This window comes from Macrosteles quadrilineatus, unplaced genomic scaffold (genome assembly GCF_028750875.1).
Source record: "Macrosteles quadrilineatus isolate MER2022 unplaced genomic scaffold, UCM_ALF_1.0 Scaffold_3__2_contigs__length_128488019, whole genome shotgun sequence".
Lineage (NCBI taxonomy): Eukaryota > Metazoa > Arthropoda > Insecta > Hemiptera > Cicadellidae > Macrosteles > Macrosteles quadrilineatus.
Window position 1 is genome coordinate 22,409,515 of NW_026542596.1, and position 24,253 is coordinate 22,433,767.

General features: G+C 39.0%; 2 protein-coding genes across 3 annotated transcripts; both read right to left on the reverse strand.

Annotated features, from left to right (window-relative positions):
* Positions 1-989: 989 nt before the first annotated feature.
* LOC128990518 (neurogenic locus notch homolog protein 1-like) lies at positions 990-7,885 on the reverse strand. Its single transcript, XM_054412912.1, has 4 exons — positions 7,113-7,885; positions 6,165-6,249; positions 3,888-4,129; positions 990-1,791 (listed from the first exon to the last, which is right to left on the reverse strand). The coding sequence occupies exons 1-4, from the start codon at positions 7,177-7,179 to the stop codon at positions 1,454-1,456; spliced, it is 732 nt and encodes a 243-aa protein (XP_054268887.1). The 5' UTR covers positions 7,180-7,885; the 3' UTR covers positions 990-1,453.
* Positions 7,886-7,992: 107 nt separating this feature from the next.
* Positions 7,993-22,781, reverse strand: LOC128990517 (beta-1,3-glucan-binding protein 1-like). 2 transcript variants are annotated; one of them, XM_054412910.1, is made up of 8 exons: positions 22,568-22,781; positions 15,318-15,475; positions 13,708-13,832; positions 12,817-12,989; positions 12,211-12,453; positions 10,158-10,297; positions 8,666-8,767; positions 7,993-8,164 (listed from the first exon to the last, which is right to left on the reverse strand). In XM_054412910.1, exons 1-8 carry the CDS (start codon positions 22,701-22,703, stop codon positions 8,063-8,065), a joined length of 1,179 nt encoding a protein of 392 aa, XP_054268885.1. In that variant the 5' UTR covers positions 22,704-22,781; the 3' UTR covers positions 7,993-8,062. The 2 variants fall into 2 exon arrangements, with proteins under 2 accessions (XP_054268885.1, XP_054268886.1); XM_054412911.1 differs by lacking the exon at positions 12,211-12,453.
* Between the last annotated feature and the right edge of the window lie 1,472 nt (positions 22,782-24,253).

The following is a 24,253-nucleotide window of genomic DNA, read 5'->3' on the forward strand; positions in this document are numbered from 1 at the left end:
ATCCCCCCGAGCCCCAAAATTAATCCGCTTACTAATTTCTTAATCACCTGCGCAGTTGCACCGTGTCCGTTTAAACCCACCGTTTGTCAAATCCTCATACCTTTCTGCTAACTCTCAGGTCATAAGTTAAGATCCAAATGAAGACTTTTTGGCTAAGTGGAAGAGAATCATTTTAGCTTACATTTTACTGATATAGAATTGCTGTTTTATTTATTTATTTATTTTTTGTTATTATTATATGTGTTTTGTGATGGAAATGTCGTTTCATGAAAGACAATTATTGAATGGGTTTGACAACGGCAAAACTATAAAATTGATTATTTCTAACCAATTTAAAAAAATGTTTATTTTATTTTGTGTTATCCTTGATACTTATAAACTATGTCTTAAGTAAATGGAGGTAAGAGAAGACTACTAACTAAATAACATTTAAAAAATTAACAATAATTTTATCAGCTACATAAATACAACTTCCTGCAAAACTAATTTAATTTTATTATGAGTTTATTTATGAGTGAAATGATTTGATTCAAAATGAATAATTATGCATATTAAGTGGACTTGAATAAAAAATAATTTTTATTAGCATTTTAGTGATATCAAACATATTTTACTGATCAATAATAGGCTATATTTTTCTTTATAAGATTGAACATTTTTCAGTACTGTAACTCACAAGGTTGTAACTAAATCACAATCATTGCTTTCATTGAAGGGCCAATCCCCTAAGGTTCAAAACTTTATATTCATATTATTATTAGTAAATCAAAATTAATAATTGTATAACAAATATTTACAATGTATTAAGTGCAAGTTATTAGCATATTAATTTCAATTCTATTTTTAACTTTTTTTAATTTTCATTTGTTTCAATAATTTTTATCTTCCTTCAGAATAAACTTTTGTTTGCAGGTTGATATTTTTTTCAAACAAGTAACTTAACCTTTTTAAGATAATTAATAGGCATTTGAAAGAAATTTCTAAGGGTAGACCTTTGTAAATTAATAATTATATTGTACACACTAAGAAATGATAAACAAAATGAAGCTAAAAGACTGTATATTTAAGACAATAAAGACCTCTTACACAATTCAAATATAATTGTGGAATTTATATACAAAATATTGAAAGTAAACATAAATTTAGGGACAGAAATGGATTGAACAGATTAAATTAAAGGATGAGTTTTCTTATCGTAAATTTGACTGAAATTTAACTATGGAAGAAGTTATTTCTTGCTGTAGAGAGCTCTGACGACAGGCAGGAGCTGGGATGTTGTAGCAAGGGACCGCGCCGTTGTTGGACAACGACACACCCGGACAACGATAAACTTGGACAGATTAAGTTTCCAGGATTGTCTTTTGCGTGCTACGTTAAACTTGGACACATTTGAATATGTCCAGATTCATCGTTGTCTGATTAAGGCGGGGTCTGTTTTTATCGTTGTCCGCGTTTAATTTTGTCCAACTTCGAGATCGTCCCAATTGTAGCAACGGGTGAGAGGACGTCCTGTGTAGCCAGGCGGACACGAGCACACGGCTACATGGTTACGAGCGTTGCACACAGCGTCAACACCACACTGGTTTGTACAAGACGAAACGCAATTGTAGTTGGTGCAGTTCTGGTCCTTACGGCAGTCGTTATCCGTGCTACACTCGTCTCGTCGACAGTAGGACAACGGATCTCCCAGGTACCCAGGGATGCAGGTGCAGACAGGTCGTTCCTCAAAAGAAAGATGCTCCAGCTCACACCTGGCGTTCGTTCCACACGGGTTCGGGGTACAAAGATCGGCTGGGGGAAATAAATTAGTGTTAGGAGAAATATGTTAAATACATGTTTTAGATGGTTAAGTTGTAACATCAATAATTTCAGTTTCTAGAAATAAACAACAAGGATTGTCTATAGTTCTCAATACGACATCAATTTTTTATAGCGAACATCCACAGGTAGCAACAAAATTGTATGGTAAATAAATTAATAAACAAATAAACAACATTTAAAAAATGGTCGTATCGTAGGTTAAGTAAGTAATGTAAGCAACTCACATAACTAGCCTTTACTACACTGTCAGTTTTAATGGCACATTCCAAATCACTTTGAATATAGTTTGAAATATTTCACTACAACAAAACTTTAAGCAACAGTAATATATAATTAAATTATTTACAGAAAAAAAGTTTGATGTGTTGACAATTATTACTCAAATAGCTTTTTCGGTTTTCCACAAAATTTAAACTAGTACTGTATTTAAATAATAATTGTCAAACTTAAGACTGTGTTGCTATCTTAAAAATATATCAATTCAATTTAACTAGGACGAGATGCCAGCCCGTCCTACGTACGGGAATTGAGTAGTCAGTTAAAACTGTGTACAATTCACAACAGGTAGTTTACACGTATAAAGACAAAATATTTTCTTGCAGTTTTAATATGAAAAATCATCTTGTAAACAAATGGTGCGTGGCCAAAGATGTTTTATTCCATCATAGGCCCATACGATATGCATTTTAAATCCCATAATTTTACAATAAAACAGCAATTGTGACGATGTGAAAAGCGTTGAAGTGAGATTTGCGGCCGATTCGCACCCTGATTATAAGTAGCCAACAGTAGAGAGTAATAGCGTTGACTATTAATATAATAATTCAGTATCCAATAGTCAATGGTAATAGTCAATTGAGAAGTGTAGGCCTAGTCAACAATACCACCTTCCATCGCATATCTGCCTCTTCCATAATTTTGATCACCACAATACAATTACTCATACTATACACAGTTTCCAGAAGGTTTGAATAGAAACCACCTAAAATAAAACGATATTATCCAATAAAATTCACAGTAGGCCTACACACAATATAACTTTGGTATCCTAACATCATTAAACGTATCAATTTCACTGAATCAATTGCTAAATAAATAAGATTAAGCAAAGAAAAGTCAAAACAATAACATAAAGTTTGTTTTGAATTAGCTGTTTGGTTAAAATAACATTCATTTGAAAAAAATAACTGATCACATGTTGAAAGACTTTAAAAAGTAAACACGCTAGTAAAGCTAGTGACGTAATTATCTATGTTAATTATCCATACCGTTATCAGTTCTAATATCTGTAATAATTACCCACCTATTGAATCAACCTACATCGTAATTTCCCATATTAATTTATTAAAAGTATAAGATATTTATAGTTGAAATAAAAGTGATATTTTGCCTACATCAGCGCCCCCACACGTAACCACACCTAAACACATGCCAAACAATCTTTTTTTTTAGATATCATAAAAGGATGTTTTGTTTAATTGCAGTATCCTAGGTCAATGATGCCGCTGTGTTCAATCTGTGTCATCCATCAGTTTATCTTTGGATAAAACCCGGCTGAGGTTGTGGTGGTAATCTTAGTCTATCAAACACTCTCCAAACAGTTGTTGTCGGAGACAGTGAAACACCTCAGGCTCCTGCCGATGAATGGGCATTGATAACTATACAAACACTAGCAGTAATCCTGTTAGACAAATTGCAAAGGGACTGCCGAAGGGACCAGTGGAAGTGCGGATTAGGAGACCATACTTTAGACCGGGACCAGTAGTAGTGGGGTACCTGACTTATGGGACCAGTGTAGTCCCCCAGAAGGATAAGTGGTCCAACGCCACGTTTTAATTCCGGAACCTGTTGACAACGGAATGTTTTGCCTTCAGAAGTAATAGGCATGTTACCCTTGAATCTTTCAAACCAAGTTTCCGGAACATAATTTTTTGAAAACGATTAAATTGAAAACTTATGTACTTTATGTCTAATGATATAGGAATATGTTACTGTAAATATAATATTAAAATGAGCTTTTACAATTATTGTCAAAGCTCAACTTAAAATCAGCCTCTAATACTCACTTTCACACTGGGCCAGCCCTGGTATCCAATTACCGTTAAAACAAACAGCAACGATCTTAGTTGTATTTAGCTTGTAGCCAGGGTTACAGCTGAAGTAGATAACCCAGTTAGGAGGAACGTAGGCTCCAGGTATCATCTGACAAGCCGGGGTTGTATCTCCAGTACGGCATCTGTTTCTGCTGGGGGAGTAGCGGCCGTTCTGTAACTGGTCAGGGATCGTACACCAGCCTCCTTGTACCTGCCTGATATACACAACAGTCAGAACATACAGTTACAGTAGATGACTCAGTCTGTAGGAACGTAGGGTTCAGGTATCATCTGACAAGCCGGGGTTGTATCTCCAGTACGGCATCTCTTACTGTTGGGGGAGTAGTGGCTGTTCTGTAACTGGTCAGGGAACGTACACCAGCCTCCTTGTACCTGCCTGATATACACAACAGTCAGTACATACAGTTACAGTAGATGACTCAGTCTGTAGGAACGTAGGGTTCAGGTATCATCTGACAAGCCGGGGTTGTATCTCCAGTACGGCATCTCTTACTGTTGGGGGAGTAGTGGCTGTTCTGTAACTGGTCAGGGAACGTACACCAGCCTCCTTGTACCTGCCTGATATACACAACAGTCAGTACATACAGTTACAGTAGATGACTCAGTCTGTAGGAACGTAGGGTTCAGGTATCATCTGACAAGCCGGGGTTGTATCTCCAGTACGGCATCTCTTACTGTTGGGGGAGTAGTGGCTGTTCTGTAACTGGTCAGGGAACGTACACCAGCCTCCTTGTACCTGCCTGATATACACAACAGTCAGTACATACAGTTACAGTAGATGACTAAGTATGTAGGAACGTAGGGTTCAGGTATCATCTGACAAGCCGGGGTTGTATCTCCAGTACGGCATCTCTTACTGTTGGGGGAGTAGTGGCTGTTCTGTAACTGGCCAGGGAACGTACACCAGCCTCCTTGTACCTGCCTGATATACACAACAGTCAGTACATACAGTTACAGTAGATGACTCAGTCTGTAGGAACGTAGGCTCCAGGTATCATCTGACAAGCCGGGGTTGTATCTCCAGTACGGCATCTCTTACTGTTGGGGGAGTAGTGGCTGTTCTGTAACTGGTCAGGGAACGTACACCAGCCTCCTTGTACCTGCCTGATATACACAACAGTCAGTACATACAGTTACAGTAGATGACTCAGTCTGTAGGAACGTAGGGTTCAGGTATCATCTGACAAGCCGGGGTTGTATCTCCAGTACGGCATCTCTTACTGTTGGGGGAGTAGTGGCTGTTCTGTAACTGGCCAGGGAACGTACACCAGCCTCCTTGTACCTGCCTGATATACACAACAGTCAGAACATACAGTTACAGTAGATGACTACGTCTGTAGGAACGTAGGCTCCAGGTATCATCTGACAAGCCGGGTTTGTATCTTCAGTACGGCATTTGTGTCTGTTGGGGGAGTAACGTCCGTTTTGTAACTGGTCAGGGATCTTGCACCAGCCTCCTTGTACCTGCCTGATATACACAACAGTCAGTACATACAGTTACAGTAGATGACTCAGTCTGTAGGAACGTAGGGTTCAGGTATCATCTGACAAGCCGGGGTTGTATCTCCAGTACGGCATTTGTTTCTGTTGGGGGAGTAGTGGCTGTTCTGTAACTGGCCAGGGTTCGTACACCAGTATTTTAGTTGCTATTTAAGGAATCTTATGCTACAAACATTTCCTCACTTGGTTGAAATTAAATATTTAAATACTATTTGAATTTTTGTTGGCGTAAACATTACAATGGAAAAAAGCGAGAAAGCCTGGACAATTTGATTTACTAAAAAGAAAACTGAATTAACACTGTGCTGCATTTCTTAAGCTATCATTGAATGAGCCGATTTGCATACTTTGGTAACATAGGAAAGTCATTAAAAACCACCAAGTAGAAGAAATGGTGATAATGTTTTTTTTTAGAATTTATAATTTCTATTTTAAACAACCTAATGCGGCTATGAGTGGGAAAATTTGTAGAAAACACAAAAAAACAAGATCAGCTTTTGAAAAATGATAATATTTATAAGAAATGTTGATTATATCGAACTGTTATGTACATCGTGAGTATTTTCGTAATCATCGAATCGACTCTTTTAAAGTCATCGTAAATTATGACCGTTATTCGTTTTAAAATAACGCCTGTAATACTTAGCAAATTCCTCGAATTCGAGCAACAGGTACACTAGTATTTTTTTTAAATTATGACCAAGACAACTTTATTGCATGGTTTATTACCTGACAGTTTTCCGTACATAAACGACCGCTGACGTTAATCTTCCATTCTCAGACTGAGGAGGACGACCGTTTGAATCGCCTTCAACTGAAAATACATATGTTTTAGAAGCCTAAAAAAGAGATAGTGAATGAATTATTTTAGATATCATACAACAATATCGTAAAATAACAAGCTGTATGTAGAATTATAGACAACGGAGGGACCCGTTTAATAGGGTTCAAAACATATTTTTATAAAACAAAACGAATAACGCAATACCATTTTACTTGTGCAAAATTTTGTTCTAAATTTTTGTTGTGTTTGTATATTTTTGTTGTAAATAAAACAACTAAATTACAATTTATGTAATTTCTTGACTTTACATCTACACCAAAAAGCCTCAATCAGGTTTCATGTATAAAAAAGTAGCCTATTTATTTATAAATACATATTTATAAATGGTTTTTTCTCTGGCATACAATAGGTCTGTAATTAAAAGTGTTAACTAGAGGATTGGCTGTATACATTTAAATTAACGTGTAAACCGTTAAAACAAATTTCTTTCGAATAAATATAGTCTCAATGGCGAGTGTAATAAGGAGAAACGTTAGTAGGTTTTATAATTAACACAGCGTTATAAAAGTACGTGATAGAAACAAACAGCAAACAAACATCAGATAAAATATTATGGTTTGTAAAAACAACTACAAAGAACCCTGTGAATTTTAAGGATATATCAAATATTGCCACTTAACAATAACTAACTGACACTAACTAACTGACTACTGTTAACTTAACTTGGTGGCTTGGGTTGTTGGGACAAACCAGAAGCAGAAGCGCGAAGAATGAAAATAACTAGCAAAGGAAAATCAGAACTGTTGCCACAACAAAACATTAACTATCAACAATCTGATTGTATAGTGTAAAAAAGTCGCCATTGACTATAAATATATGAATTCATCACTTACCACTTAGGGTTCTTGATGAAAGACACACAATCAAGGAAATAATAGCACATACGTTTCCTAGTGTCATAACTAACACAGCATACAATTTACACAGATTTTAGATGTCACAAACGTCACTCAAAGGGATCAAAACTGTAAGTATCATTGACTTTGTCAATAATTATCACGCCGGGTAAAAGACCGATTATAGCTTCGTAACACTGTCCTTGTGTTATTTACTTGGCGAACATTGGTTTCCCCAGCATGCAGAGAACTGTAGTGACATCTGCCGACTTCCAACAGACTGGCTCTCAAACCGACCAGTTGATTGGACTACCAGCTGCTGCGATAACTTGATGTTGACCCTGACCATAACCCACGACTGACGTCTCTGTGGGTTTAGCCAGTTAAGACAAAATTAAATTTACTGTACTTATCACATTTATAATAGAAACTGTTCTCAGCCAGTTTTCCTCGTTTAACAGGCGGATTTCTGCATATTCTGCTGTAGCAGATAAATGGGATAGCAGGCTGGGATTTTTCCCAGCCTTGTGATCAACTCCAATCGATTTCTCGTGGAAAAAATACCCCATATTATAGAAAAAATCTAAAATCCTCGGACAGAAAAAAATTTTGCTCGTAGTTTGCTTTTTTAGATTATAGGATAGGATTAGTCTATCAAGTTATTAGATTTGCGTTGATTTTTTTTTGCTTGTTGTCTTATTATTGTTATAGTTATCAATGTATCTTGGTTATCCAATTTCATTATGTTATACTATTTTTATGTGATCATTTAATGAAATGGTGTTGACTGTTGATTGAATAAATAAATAATAGAAGGTAACATTCTAAATACACATAATTCAAACTAGGGTACATACATAAAGAAATACACTGAAGCTGTAAATGATAACGGTCTTTAGTAATATCGTCAAACAATTTCCCATATAATGAGTAGAAACTCCATCACGTCAGAGTGCAGTAACCCGGATATGATCTATGTACAGAGCTGACCCAGCCTCCGACCACGTCAGTCGCCAGTTGTCACGGTCGTCCCAGAAATCGCTCTTGGCCTAAACAAACAACAGATTTGGGTTTCGTACGATTAGTTTTTGGAACAACCAGTGGTATTTAAGGAAAGATATTAGGTAAATGCAAACCAGACCTATTTACACACATTTCAAATTTAGACTAATTCATTGTAAAAAATAAGAAAATATTACCTGATGTAGGTAAACTATGAATATACTATGGGTAATCAAATGCATTGCATTTTATTCTTATTGGTAAGCATTGACAACATTGAGGACAATACATTTGCTATTAATCTGTAGTTGAAACATACAGTATATATCGAGGAGTCTTGTTATTGGTTTAGATTTCGTTGGTAAGTAGACATTTCAATATCACGAATTAACAGCTGGTACTTCTACTTTTAACCCGTGCATGTATTAATGCTCGTTGGGATTAAGCTTTTGAAATTGAATATTTGTACCAACAATACTTAAGTATACAAATTAAATTCTGTAAAAAAAAGAAAATGACGTGTAGACGTTATAATGTTAAAATATTACCTTGAAATCCAAATTCCTCCAAGGCTTGGGTTGTCCTTGATTGACGCAATCATCCGGAAAATCCCGTTCACTTCCAGCTGATAGTCCAAGTGATATGTAAAACTGTAACAGTAAGCTGAACCTGTACAGTGTACACCTACCATTGGTGGTCACTTCCAGCTGATAGTTCAAGTCCAAGTGATATGTAAAACTGTAACAGTAAGCTGAACCTGTACAGTGTACACCTACCATTGGTGGTCACTTCCAGCTGATAGTTCAAGTGATATGTAAAACTGTAACAGTAACCTGAACCTGTACAGTGTACACCTACCATTGGTGGTCACTTCCAGCTGATAGTCCAAGTGATATGTAAAACTGTAACAGTAACCTGAACCTGTACAGTATACACCTACCATTGGTGGTCACTTCCAGCTGATAGTTCAAGTGATATGTAAAACTGTAACAGTAACCTGAACCTGTACAGTGTACACCTACCATTGGTGGTCAATTCCAGCTGATAGTCCAAGTGATATGTAAAACTGTAACAGTAACCTGAACCTGTACAGTGTACACCTACCATGGTGGTCACTTCCAGCTGATAGTCCAAGTGATATGTAAAACTGTAACAGTAACCTGAACCTGTACAGTGTACACCTACCATGGTGGTCACTTCCAGCTGATAGTCCAAGTGATATGTAAAACTGTAACAGTAATCTGAACCTGTACAGTGTACACCTACCATTGGTGGTTATTACTGCTGCAACGCAGTTAAACACAAAGTTGCTATACAAACACTTGTAGCAGCCTTAAATACATAACTATAAACAAATTTGAAGAGCTTACTTTATACGTGATTGCAAGCAAACATGATGTTGTGATACTTCTATAGGAGGAAACATACATTCATAATACACACAATTAAATAAAGTTCACTACGATTTTCAAAATTAAAGCAAATAGTGCCACGACCATCACTGATATTTCAAGGTCCGCTAAAAGCAGTAAAAATTCTACAAGAGGAATATTTGTTTTAACATAAAAAATTCCAAATAAAAGCTTAACCATTTTATTTTTGTTTTAATTTACTTTCATAATTCTTTCTATTTCACAGTAATTTTAAAGTGAGGAGGATTCATTAAACACTATTCAAACTCTTATATTACTAACTATAAACATTCAATTTACAATGCCGATTCTCAGCATTTAGAGATTACTAGCAGAGTACCCGTCCTTCGTACGGGGTTGGCGTATAAGTATAAAATGCTTATTGCAGTTATACTCAAGCTTTGCGTTTGCAATGGGAGAGGACACGGTTTGAGAAGATTGGTTCTATTAATTTACGGTATGCTATAGTAACACATCTACCATAGCCATTATAGTGCTCTACCACTGCACCTAAACAATATAGAAAAGAGTAAATTGCCAAATATTAGCACAATATCACAAATTATGTATGCAATATATTGTGGTACTGTATACTTATGTAGGTTATGTTTTTCACTGAGATATTTACGTCTTTATCGAAAGGTGCGATGGTTGATCCATTACTCCAGATGGAACAGTTTTCATCAGCAGCGTCAGCCCCACAGAGATGCCCTCCGTCTAACGCCAGCTCTCTCTCATTCTCATTGTCGACTTTGAAAGAAATGCTTCCTGAAAAGAGTAAAGTAATTGTTATGAATTACTTAGTGCCATAAAACGTCCCTTCATAATACTACCATTGGCTCCCTTTCACTGTATTGTTGTTCATGAAAGACTTTATTTATTTATTTAACGGACAAACCATTATATAACAGAATCATAATACAACTTTTGTAATACAACTTCAATGATGACTAAATAACAAAAAGTGCAACCAGTAATAACAATAACAATAATAACGAAACGAATAACAATGGAGTAACAATGAGAATAAAGAGAACAATAAAGAGCAACGAGAACAACAAAGAACATAACAAGCATTTAAAAATTGATTGAGAGAGTATAGTCTTGGAGTAGACAGGTCTTAATTAATCCAGTGGAAGTGAGCTGATCAATATTTTGAAGCATGTGGCGCTGCAGTTAAAGAGATCAATTTCAGGTGGCAGAGAGTTTCCCAGAGCTTCTATGTGAGCGATGGCACTGTGCTGTTCATAAAGCGTTCATAAAGCTGTTCATAAACACCTAGCAAATAGCTCCCTCAATCTGGTACCCCCTGGAACATGGAAACCAATCCGCTCAAGCAACTCCGGGCAGAGTATCTCTCCGTTGACCAGTCAATGCAGGAACATCAGATAAATGATTTTCCTTCTATACACCAGCGTACGTAGATCCAAGACAGCTGCCAAGACGCTCACTGGAACATCTGCGTAGTGGTATCCAAGGCGAAGACCTACCAGGCGGATAAACCGGACCTGTATTGACTGGAGTCTTTCTTGAAGATAGAGTTGGTATGGGGTCCACACTTCTGAGCAGTATTCTAAATGGGATATGACGAGGTGAGAATAGAGGCTTTTCAGTGCCAAGGGAGACAAAAGTGTTGTGAATATCGGGTTATCAGACCCAAGTTATTATTTGCCTTTACACTTACATACACTACGTGCTTTTCTGGACTCAATGAAGCGGTGCAAATAACACCCAAGTCCTTAATCTCTAAGACTCTGTCGAGATTGCACCCATTCTTTAGTTGTAGAATACAGGAGCCAAGGTCCTGTGAAAAGTCATGATGAGGCATTTTGAAGTGTTCCGAGACATACTGTTCTCGACACACCATCTCTCCACAGCAGAAAGACTATCCTGGAGCTCATAGAAGTCATCGATAGATTTGATGGCTGAATACAGCTTGATGTCGTCAGCGAACAAGAGGTGCTTGACATGATTGACTCTGGAGATGTCGTTGATATTGAAAAGAACAGGACTGAGATGTAAGCCCTGGGGGGCACCAGATGTAGCAGAGATTGATCTTGGGGTACATGAAGCAAACTTCACCATCAGTTTTCGGCCACAGAGTTAAGACGAAAACCAGACCAGCAATGGGTCGTGGATCCCGTGAGACGACAGTTTAGCTAGAAGGTAAGGGTGGCTGACACTGTCAAAGGCTCTGGAAAATTCTAGGAATATTGTGTCAACCTGCCTGCGATTGGAGAACGAGGAAATGATGTCGGAGTAAAACTTGATCAAATTTGTCATAGAAGATCTACCCGGTGAGAAGCCATGCTGGTAAGAAGAAATAGAGCTTGGAGTCGACTTGTACTTTATGAAGATACTTAACATGTATTTATTGACTCTATGACGTGATCAAGAGATATTTTCAAAGAAACTTCCTCCAATAAATTGTTGGTATGTTGCGAACCTAGTAAAATACGAGTATTTAACACGCACGGGAGTGTTTTATATACTGAGAGTAATATTGACAATATTGTCGTCTCATATTCTATGAGGAAAACTATGATTAAAAAGTTTTTTTTTAATATGTTAGAATGTCTGTGCGTAATATAGTTAACCCAAAGTAATGCATGATAATAAATTTAAGTCAGGAAACAAAGAGTAATATCTCAATTCGTCTTGTTTAAACACCAATGGTTTACCAGGTTTCCAAATGAGACTGTAGTTATGGAACTCATCTTGCCAGCTGTCAGGCAAAGTGGTGCGGATGAATCTTCTCCTGACTTTGTCCTCTGGACCCAGGAGAACACCGGACTCCAGCCGTTGGAGTCCTAGGTCGCCGTCCTTACACTGCAGCTCAGAGTTACCTCTGACCAACGCTATCCGGATCCGTCCTGAGCTCAACCCTGGACCGTAGACGTGGTCCTTTGGTTCTAGCCATAACTCTGTGAGCAGGGATTTAGGGTAGAGGTAGTTTATATAGCGGTTTACAATTGTGGATACGTAATACAAGAAGGTCATATAGTGATTAATTAGTATTAATAAGTGTTGGAGAAGTTGGGTAGGTAAAACGAAAACTTCCTAGACCTAAATAGGAACCTATGGATTTTTCAAACACCCCCAAATGTTTTCACTGTCATCACTAGCTACACAGCTTCTGTGCCAGTGCACCTGTGTTTAAATAAAGATGATTGATCTACATGTTTTCTATATAACAAAATACTAAACGGCTATACAGCACATAAATAAATGTAGTTTTGTGTTATATACAACTTCTATAAACTTTCATAGTATATTCTTATACCCACCAGGCACCAGCCAGTCACCCCTGGGTAACTTAGCTCTGATCTCGACCACGCCGTAGCGGAAGCTGAAGGAATCTCGGGTCTGTATTCTGGCTGAAGCAACTGGAGGAAGAATGCTGAAGGGGAATCCTGTCCGATTACATAACCACATCTCTAACCCTTCTGGAGCTGTGCAGCTGGAATATAAAAATACTTTTATAATCATTATTTGAAAGCACAATAATACGCCAAATAACACTTTTAATAATATATTTACACTTATACTGTTCACTCACAAGACGGTAAATACATATAAAAGATAATTGGATAAGGTAAGTGGTTATCTATTTCGATTGGACACTCCAATCATCATCAGACCTAATTGGCGAATGACAAGAATCAAAAGAAAATGGCGTCCCTTATGCACACTTGTCTTCCATTTTCCCTAATGAACGGCCATTTTGTATAATTTTAAATAATTATTGGCTACAACACACAGCCAAGGTTTGCATAAGTGTGTATCGTAAAGAGGTTTCATGGTGGATATTAAGCCTAAAGAATAACTTACTTGAAGAGAGATGGATTAAAAAATTTATTAATGTTGTAAAGTAAATTTATGTTTCATATATATAACCAGAAGATTTGTTATTCGTTATGATTTAATTTAGAAGGCTTGCTTGAAGAGATGCTTACCAACAAAAGATGATGAAAATTATTAGAGATTGGATTCGAGTGACTTCGTTCCTGTAATTTTATCAGTCAATAAATGATCCATTATTAATTCATTTAGACTATTTTATGTTATACAAATTAACATATTTATTCTATAACTACAAACGATGAAGTACAATGTTTAACGTTTGTTGCTACGTCTATTGATTATTGTTTTATAACTGACTTTATCATTTTACTGACCCTTGTAGATGCAGTAACCCTGACGTCACGTAGCCAGCATTAAACACTGTCGGCTTGATCACTAGGTTCCCTTCACTGGTGAAGCTGTTTTGCGGGTCATCTCGGAAAACGTTAAACATATCGTCCTGAAAGATGAACAATGTATAGTAGAAATGTGTGTAGGGCAAGGTATTATTTCATGCAATCATCTCTAACAACCACTGTCAAAAAAAAAAACAAAAAAAAACTTTAGGTTAAAGGGTTTGCATATTGCTTCTTGAGTTCAGATCAAACTCCATCCCTTCCATTCAATGACTATCAATAAATTACGTAAAAGTTATGATAAACAGAGACATTGACCCTTGGTGGAAAAATTCATGTCACATTATTTCAATACGAGTAAAGACTGAAACGAGTATAGGACAGTCTGCCAAGAGTGATTCTGAGAAACCACCCCTCCGCAACAAACAATAGGGCACATGGATAGCTCTGAGTCTATTCTCCCCGAAATATTACCTATAGGTTATTTTAAAAGGTCGGTAAGAGGGAAATAGGGAAGGGGTGATACGGGATGTGCGATGGTTTTGCACGATAATTTAAAAGGAATCGTTCTCTCTTCTACAACAGCGCATCGTTGTGAAGCATGAGTTAAATGTTATGTGATGTTAGTGTTTTGGACACATAATGTGTCTGGACGAGGATTTCAAGTGGCCGAAGCCTGAGAAAAAAGAAGATTATCACGGGGAATTAGCCTGGCAAATAAGTATCAGACTTAAGGGGTGGTGGTGGGAACAATGGGTTTTGGTTTATTATTTAGATTATCGTCGATTAATAAAAATATAATCTTTGACTGACTTTCAGAAAAAAGAAAAAAAAAAAAAAAAAAACTACAACAAAAAACCGACAAAAACGGCACGTAAACTGTGAACTCAATTATACCATCTTAACATTTAACAACACAACCAAGAAATCCGAAAACGCCAAATAAAAAAAGCAATAAAATCCTTCTTATCCATGTCTAGATAGTGCACGATTCCGTGTGCCAGGCTCCCTACTTAGTTATTAACAAAAGTTTTTTTTTTTATTTTTTTATTTTTTTTTTTACAAAAATCACTATTAAATATCGTAATAAAAGAAGCATAAACCTAACAAATTCTATTTGTAGGCATTTGCATATTTTTATTCTTGGAAAAAACGAGTTTTATTTGGAGCGGATATTTAAAACCCGTTATTACTACCCGTTAAGGACACAAGTATAAAGTAAGTTACATTATTTGAGATATTTTCTTCTCGTAACAAATACAGCTCAACACATAGCCCGAGGAACCCAACAACAAATGTTATGCTATTTACAATAATAACTGCTCAAAATTAAACCCTTTCTTGCCTAGGATCATATAGTGCTAGGATACATATAATTTATGAATTTTCCTCTTTAAAAATAGTTGATAACCTCTGTACTTGTAATAAATTTGTTCATGTAGTTTGCTCTACATTTAAATTATAAAATTTTGATACCAAACAGTTATACCCATACTCCCTCTGGATGACCGGTGAAGAACTAAAAGTTGACAATAGATTTTTTTTTAAGAATTAACAAAAAGCAAAGCACGCCAAGAACCTTTACTCACCGGAGTGTCACCAATAAGGACGAAATGTCTCCACATGTCGCTGAGTTGACCGTTGAAGGAGTCCTCAAACACGACATCGCCGCTGCAGCTGTCTAACCGATTGTTGCTACTGTTGACAATAGTGTCTGACTTGGCACACGGCTCCAAACTTGAATCCTCTGACAAACCACAACACTTTTATGTTAATACTCGTACAACAACTAATCACAGATACTAATGGGAGTTTCACATATACTATTTATTTATTTGCTTGCTTGTGCACCTGCATGGTTTTGCTGATTTATTTTTGTAGTCTTTAGTTCTTATTGCAGCTTTCTGTACTATATATTTTGGCTATTTGGGTAAAGATATTTACCTACGACCGTTTTTTAAAGTAGCCATCAGTTCTTAGAATTGAAAAGTGTCACATAACAGCATAGTTTCATTTCTTAACAGCGTAGTTTTACTCATAACAACACGGGTAACGGACCAATGAGGTTCAAGGATTGAGAGAAAAGAAGTAAAATTGTAATGCTTTGAACGTCAACTAAACAGATGATCAGCTGATCAGTTGACAATTTTAATTGTTGTTCCGACTTGTTCATGTTGATACTCGTGCATTCTTAACCTAAGTTGGTGGAAGTTAAAGGAAGGTAGATTAAACTGATTTAACTTTTTGCCACCGAAATCGAAACAAACGTATGGAATTACATACAAGCAATTCATTAAATGGACGAAACAAAATAAGGTTAAATTTATAAATGATAAATTTGCTTCTGGTTTATTATGAAACCCTCTTAACCAGTTTTTCACCCAACTCGTTGTGGACCACATATTCGATGCTGAGATTGTAAGGTACCAAATTTCAAGGGGGTAAAAACGTACTGCGAATAAATGAACATCAGAACTTACCCAATTTTTAACCACAATAGCCTACTCCGATCTCCGAGCTCTGAGCCTTCGATTAAATTTAAATAAATTGATCAGTCAAAGCCGTGACAACTTCGTATCGACCCCTGGATTTTTCTCGGCTCCTTCTGAGCACTCCGGGGAAGAAATTTGAGTGTGGCCAGTTCTGGGGGTAGGCCTAGCCTGACTTAGGTGAATACTAGTTTATTCCCCCCCTAGAATTTTGCGTCACATCTCCGGCGCCCGAACAGGGACTGAGCTTCCTCGGTCTCACGTCCTAGTACCGTCGTTTTGTAGAATTTTGCGTCACATCTCTGGCGCCCGAACAGGGACTCGATAACACGGTTTTGACTTTGATATTTAAACGAAATTACGAGATAAACGAAATCTACGACAACTTCGACTATTACGACGACCATTACTCGACCCGATACGTTATCGATTATTAGCCACGTAACGATAGACACGGTGGAAATTCAAACTACGACGAAATTTCCGAAATAATGCCTTCGACGATGGAGAGCTTACCGAGATCGCCGATAAACGACCCGCGCGTCGGTTGGAGCTGAGACGACGAAGTATCAGCTGGGAACTGGGAGTAGCGTCGCCGAGCTTCGCAAACGCTTTTGCGAGTCTTTGAGAAACCCGTTGGGAAGCATCGGTCAGCCGATGAACCCGACGGTGACTACGATATCGTGGACTACCACTTATGCGGCCCATGATATCCGAATTAGACCGCAGTTGCTGGAACCTCCTTCCGCGTACCAGGAGACGGCCAGCGTGCGAGATATACTCGGGACTCCCACCGAACATTCTTCACCCGTTCGACGAACCCTCGAAGTGTTGGTAAAGCCGCCAGCCAATATCCCGTCGCACAGGCAAGATATTCCGTCGCGCATCACGTTTTTCGGTCCAACGATGGAACACGATCACTACGTAACGTTCGATAGACGCAACGATTTACCCGACGCCGTACGACCTCCGAGTGGAGCCGTTGGCTCCATTTCATAACGCAATTCTCGGAAACTGTCAGCCGCGAACGCGCCCCAGAGATGGCCGACCATTCGTCGACGTGGTCATCTCAGGTGAAACGTCAACATCAACGCCATCGTCGATACCGGCTCGTCTGTCAGTCTGATTGGAGATCGTACGTCACCTTCGGACGTGCGGCATCGTACCCGACCAGACTGACGTCAACCTACGTATGGCCAACGGAGCGAGTTGCCGTGCTACGAACCTATACTGAGTAGACGACGAAATCGCTGACCAACCTTATTCGCGGGATATCCACGTCCCGGGCCTAAGTGTGGAGGTGGTACTCGGCATTCGGTGTACTGCTGACCTCGCTCTAGTCAGAGTACACACCGCAGTACGAAACCTCCACAACGACGATGTCTCCCCGCCCTTTCCGGTCAAAAAACATCAACCACGAAATCGAAATTTTCAAAATTACACGAAAAACAAACACGAAATTTGCAGAATTTCTGGAACGCGAAATACCGCTGTTTGACAACGATTAGGGGTAGTCGGCGTTGACTGAGCAGACGCAGTGGCTCAGGGCAATTGCAACCCCTGTCAAACAGAGGTATCCCAGAAATCCTGTAACGCAATTTATCGTAAAGGACGCTTTCCCGAGGCAACCCGTGGCAAACGAGGGCCAAACGGGCCTGGCCACGGTGAGTCACCTCACATCGGAGGTGGCCGACGTGCCTCGTGAACGTTCCAACGTACTAATTCGCCGAGACCGGAAAGATGACGCATCGAGGCCAACCGCGACGAACGACGGCCAATCGGGCCTTGTCGTGGTGAGTCACCTCACATCGGAGGTGGCTGACGTGCCTCGTGGACGACGCCCGACACGACGTATATTCTTCGAAACCGAAGAGCCGATCGAACAATGCAACGAACTCCGACGCACGCCCCGACGGAGCTGGTGATATCCCTCCCGTTGGTTGATACGATACGATACGAACGATTACGACTAAACGACGACTTCTACACGCACCTCTTCTTCGAGACCATTCCGACCCCGTCCGAACCCCTACGTTTAAGATTTTTTTTTTCTTTTTTTGCTGAAGTTGGTAAGGGGTGTAAGGTACCAAATTTCAAGGGGGTAAAAACGTACTGCGAATAAATGAACATCAGAACTTACCCAATTTTTAACCACAATAGCCTACTTCGAGGCTCAATGTGCTCTCTATGTGTTGGCCATAGCTTGGGCTATGGGCCAAAGAACGTAGGCCTATTTTTATTCACAGTGAAGTACACAAACACATCCACAACTACATATTTATTCATAATAGCACTTCGTTTCACATAATAAAGTTAAACCGGCCGATTTTACAGATATTTAACGCCGACGACGACATAACCCCAAACTGGTGTTTATTTGTTGACAGACGACAGACGAAACTAGACCAGCTCAACAAGTGAATTTGCGATCAGCTGTTGTCTAGTAGTACTTGAGTTCGCCGCTTGAGCGCGTAAGCCTCGAGCGGGCAGGAACGAAGGATTTTACTCCAAGACAGGATTATTCGTTCACACGCCGTCTACGAAGTAACCTCGTCGTTACAAGACTACGCATTCCCGCCGATCGCCGATATTACGAAGGTTAGCTATTCTAATAGTTAGACCATTTCTACGTTTTACTTTATTTTCGTTTAACGCACGCATTCTCGTTTTACAACTATTCTCGTTTCAGAACTCGATCTTAAACCTCTAAATTCTAATAACTTCGTTTTCGCCGACCTGCATAAAACCCGCCAGTTCCTGCCTGCCAGTGACTAGCGGAGGATTATCTTACGTTTGGTTTTGAATCAATTGGCTACGAAATTACGTTTATTCCGTTCGTTTTAACGATTAATTATTATTTAGAATTCAACGTTTTAATACCCCGAGACTTGTCGTCTAAGTTCTAAACCCCGTCTTTGGCGGGTGAAAGAATCAAGTCTTGGGAGCAGGCTGATTTAAACAATCAGCTACGTAAACTAATACTAAATTTATTTTAAATCATCTCACGTTAAATTATCCGTCCAGTTATATTAATTAGGCCCCGACGACTCTGTAGGAATTGTTTTTACTTTTTATTCGATATTATATCAATTATCAACGTCCTTAACCATTTGTTTTGAAGTTAAATACGAGTATTTACATCAAATTGGCTTAGGAGTGAATACTCGTCGGTCCTACAGAGTCATTTCAAAGGTTAGGCAAAATTTACCAAAACACGTTAACGAAGGCTGGGATGATATAGCTCCAACTGGGCGTCTGCAGGATTTCCTGAGCGCTTCCTAGAGCTCTGAGCCTTCGATTAAATTTAAATAAATTGATCAGTCAAAGCCGTGACAACTTCGTATCGACCCCTGGATTTTTCTCGGCTCCTTCTGAGCACTCCGGGGAAGAAATTTGAGTGTGGCCAGTTCTGGGGGTAGGCCTAGCCTGACTTAGGTGAATACTAGTTTATTCCCCCCCTAGAATTTTGCGTCACATCTCCGGCGCCCGAACAGGGACTGAGCTTCCTCGGTCTCACGTCCTAGTACCGTCGTTTTGTAGAATTTTGCGTCACAAGATCTAACTGTAGATTAACTGTAGCACTATATTATTCAGTGGTCCAAAAATATATGCAAAATTTCCCTAATTGTACCTGATGCAGTATTTATGGTAAGAATGCTGCTAGCAGAACCTATTCCCTGAAAAATGTAACGTATTTTTTTAACGAAGTTTTACAAACATGTAATTACAGGAAATCACCTGATTATACAATAAGTCGTTGCATCACTTTCCTTTCATTGGCACTGACAATAAACGGAAACATAACCTCTCTAGGAAGTTATGAGTAGTGATTGATAGTAATTAAAACCCAGATTGTTAGTAATTAAAAAACGGTCGTAGGTAAAGTAGTGTACGCAACTCGCGTTAATAGTCTTACGACACTCGTAGAAGTTTTTAAGGCACTCGCCAAGGCTCGTGCCTTAAATTTTCTACTCGTGTCGTAAAGACTAACTTAACGCAATCGTTGCGTAAACTACTATTACACAATGTAAAAGGAGTACATGTTTAAATGGAGAAAAGTGGTCATACATTATGGAAAGAGTATATTTATCTGTTATTTATTTATCAAATTACTAACAAATAAGGTACCAATGAAAAGTACATAAAATCTTTTGACTTTTTTGTATCTTGTGATTTTTTATAAAGTTTTCATGATATTTGTCATCACACGTTTTAAAAGGCCACCATTTTGAAACCGATGATGACGGTTTGGTATAAGAAAAAAAGGTCTTAATAAGGTATATAATTTTGCAAAATCTCAACGCTCTATCTCAGACTATTTAGGAGTTATTATTTTATTTTTTATAAAAAACACATAAACACAGACAGACGGTATTATTGTATATTGACAGTTACTAGTATTATTGTATATTGATTTAACCAGACAATGCTCAAACTTACTTATTTACTTACTTTACTCATGATGTCTTGTATTTTTGTCTTTATTAAAAACAGTTTAGTTTCTTTCTTTATTTTTTATTTATTCATTTCAACGGCATTCGCCATTTTACAAAATAATACATGTGATAAGACATACATGCAACAAGATACAAAATACATAAGAAAACATTATATGCATACGTAAGAAATTGTAGTGGTGGAAGGTGGTGAACAGTTCTGGCGAAATTACAACAGTTTCAACACTGTGAATAAATGAATAACAATAACAACTACCTGTGTAAATAATTATCAACAATAACAATCAGTGTAAATATGTATAAAAAATGACAACATTGTAAATAATTTACAGCAATAAATTTACTAGACACAACAATAATAAACTATGACAGTAGGTAGCAACCTAATAAAATATGACAAAAGCTAACGTAACCTATAAAGCAAACAAAAGTATGGCTCTGGGGGAAAAATCTTGTTGGTAGAATGCCAACAACAATGACAATTCAGCAATTCACACTGTTGAGCGTGTGGTAAAAGACACCACCAAGGAACTACGAGACCACAAATCCCACCACGGAATACGAACCAGCACTCCCCGGAGTCTTGTAGATTGAACTTATATCTAGCATGTGGCCCTTTAGAGGCACCACCAAACAACCAACACTGATAGAGAGAGGAGAGGTGTCAGAAGAGCAGCCTCTGGACATCACGTCTGAAAGATGCTGGTGATGGCCCAAAAAAGTCTAGGTCTGGGCAAACGTCTTTGCTAAGTCTCAGCAGTCTGGAGATTCCGTGGTTAAGGGTATAATTCGTGGGCTGAGATCCCCTTTTGAAGACAGCTCTGGATCGGGTTCCCCTGGGAAAGTCCACTTCGTTCAAGAGTTCGGGGAAGTCAATGATCCCATTTGCCAGTTTGAGAAGGAAGACAATGTCGTTGACTTGTCGTCTTAGGGGAAGCGGTTGAAGGCCGAACTGCACCTCGAGAGCTGCTACATGAACGTCGATGAAAGGAAACCCGAGTTTTAGACCCAGTAGTTTGAGAAATCGTGTTTGAATCCTGTTTAAGATTTCAATATGGCCAGTTTGATAAGGATTCCTGATGACGGAGCAGTTCTCCAAGATTAGTTGGGCTAGGGATTTGTACAGCGTGACAAGTGCCATGGGAGACTTTAGAGATCTTGTAGAGCGTTGAATAAACCCCAGAAGAGAAGATACTCTTGAGGATATATGGATCAGGTGATCATGTGGGCTGAGTGAAGGGACAGTGATTACACCAAGATCCCTGAATTTATCGAATTTACTGCGACTGAGAAACATAACTACACATAATGGAGACATTGAGCTCCATTGCATGTGATATGCACCATTTGCTGATGTTAATCGAGTGTTGGAGCATTTCTTGGTCATGTGAGGAGGTTACTTTCTTGAACAACTTAATTTCGTCAGCAAATAACTGAAATTTCGTTTTAATTTCTGGACAGATGTCGTTTATGAATCTGATAGTTTCTTTTGATCTTTTAATTTTTATCTAAATAATAAATAGAACAATTAAACTCCGAAAGATTGTAAGGAAAAAGTGTCCCAAAGCTGAAGCGACACCTCTCCCCAATCATAGATAAAATATACTCTAATATTTAATCTATGCCCCAATCCACTCAGAGAAGGATAAGTGGTCCAACGCCACGTTTTTTAATTCCGTAACCTGTTGACAACGGAATGTTTTGCCTTCGGAAGTAATAGAAACATTACCCTTGAATCTTTCAAACCAAGTTTCCAGAACATATATATTTTTTAACTATTAAACTAAAAACTTATGATGAACTTTATGTCTAAGGATATAGGAATATGATACTGTAAATATAACATTATAAATGAGCTTACTTATAATATACTTATAATACTTGTATACTCACTTTCACATTGGGCCAGCCATGGGATCCAATTACCGTTAAAACAAGCAGCAACGAGCTTGGTTGTATTTAGCTTGTAGCCAGGGTTACAGCTAAAGTAGATAACCCAGTTAGGAGGAACGTAGGCTCCAGGTATCATCTGACAAGCCGGGGTTGTATCTCCAGTTCGGCATCTCTTACTGCTGGGGGAGTAGCGGCCGTTCTGTAACTGGTCAGGGATCGTACACCAGCCTCCTTGTACCTGCCTGATATACACAACAGTCAGTACATACAGTTACAGTAGATGACTAAGTCTGTAGGAACGTAGGCTCCAGGTATCATCTGACAAGCCGGGGTTGTATCTCCAGTACGGCATTTGTGTCTGTTGGGGGAGTAGCGGCCGTTCTGTAACTAGTCAGGGATCGTACACCAGCCTCCTGGTACCTGCCTGATATACACAACAGTCAGTACATACAGTTACATTAGATGACTCAGTCTGAAGGAACGTAGGCTCCAGGTATCATCTGACAAGCCGGGGTTGTATCTCCAGTACGGCATCTCTTACTGCTGGGGGAGTAGTGGCCGTTCTGTAACTGGTCAGGGTTCGTACACCAGCCTCCTTGTACCTGCCTGATATACACAACAGTCAGTACATACAGTTACAGTAGATGTCTCAGTCTGTAGGAACGTAGGCTCCAGGCATCATATGACAAGCCGGGGTTGTATCTCCAGTACAGCATTTGTGTCTGTTGGGGGCTGTTCTGTAACTGGTCAGGGATCATACACCAGCCTCCTTGTACCTGCCTGATATACACAACAGTCAGTACATACAGTTACAGTAGATGACTCAGTCTGTAGGAACGTAGGCTCCAGGTATCATCTGACAAGCCGGGGTTGTATCTCCAGTACGGCATTTGTTTCTGTTGGGGGAGTAGTGGCTGTTCTGTAACTGGTCAGGGATCGTACACCAGCCTCCTTGTACCTGCCTGATATACACAACAGTCAGTACATACAGTTACAGTAGATGACGCAGTCTGTAGGAACGTAGGCTCCAGGTATCATCTGACAAGCCGGGGTTGTATCTCCAGTACGGCATTTGTTTCTGTTGGGGGAGTAGTGGCTGTTCTGTAACTGGTCAGGGATCGTACACCAGCCTCCTTGTACCTGCCTGATATACACAACAGTCAGTACATACAGTTACAGTAGATGACTCAGTCTGTAGGAACGTAGGCTCCAGGTATCATCTGACAAGCCGGGGTTGTATCTCCAGTACGGCATTTGTTTCTGTTGGGGGAGTAGTGGCTGTTCTGTAACTGGTCAGGGATCGTACACCAGCCTCCTTGTACCTGCCTGATATACACAACAGTCAGTACATACAGTTCCAGTAGATGACGCAGTCTGTAGGAACGTAGGCTCCAGGTATCATCTGACAAGCCATGGTTGTATCTCCAGTACGGCATCTCTTACTGCTGGGGGAGTAGCGGCTGTTCTGTAAATGGTCAGGGATCGTACACCAGCCTCCTTGTACCTGTCTGATATACACAACAGTCAGTACATACAGTTACAGTAGATGACTAAGTATGTAGGAACGTAGGCTCCAGGTATCATCTCACAAGCCGGGGTTGTATCTCCAGTACGGCATCTCTTACTGCTGGGGGAGTAGCGGCCGTTCTGTAAATGGTCAGGGATCGTACACCAGCCTCCTTGTAC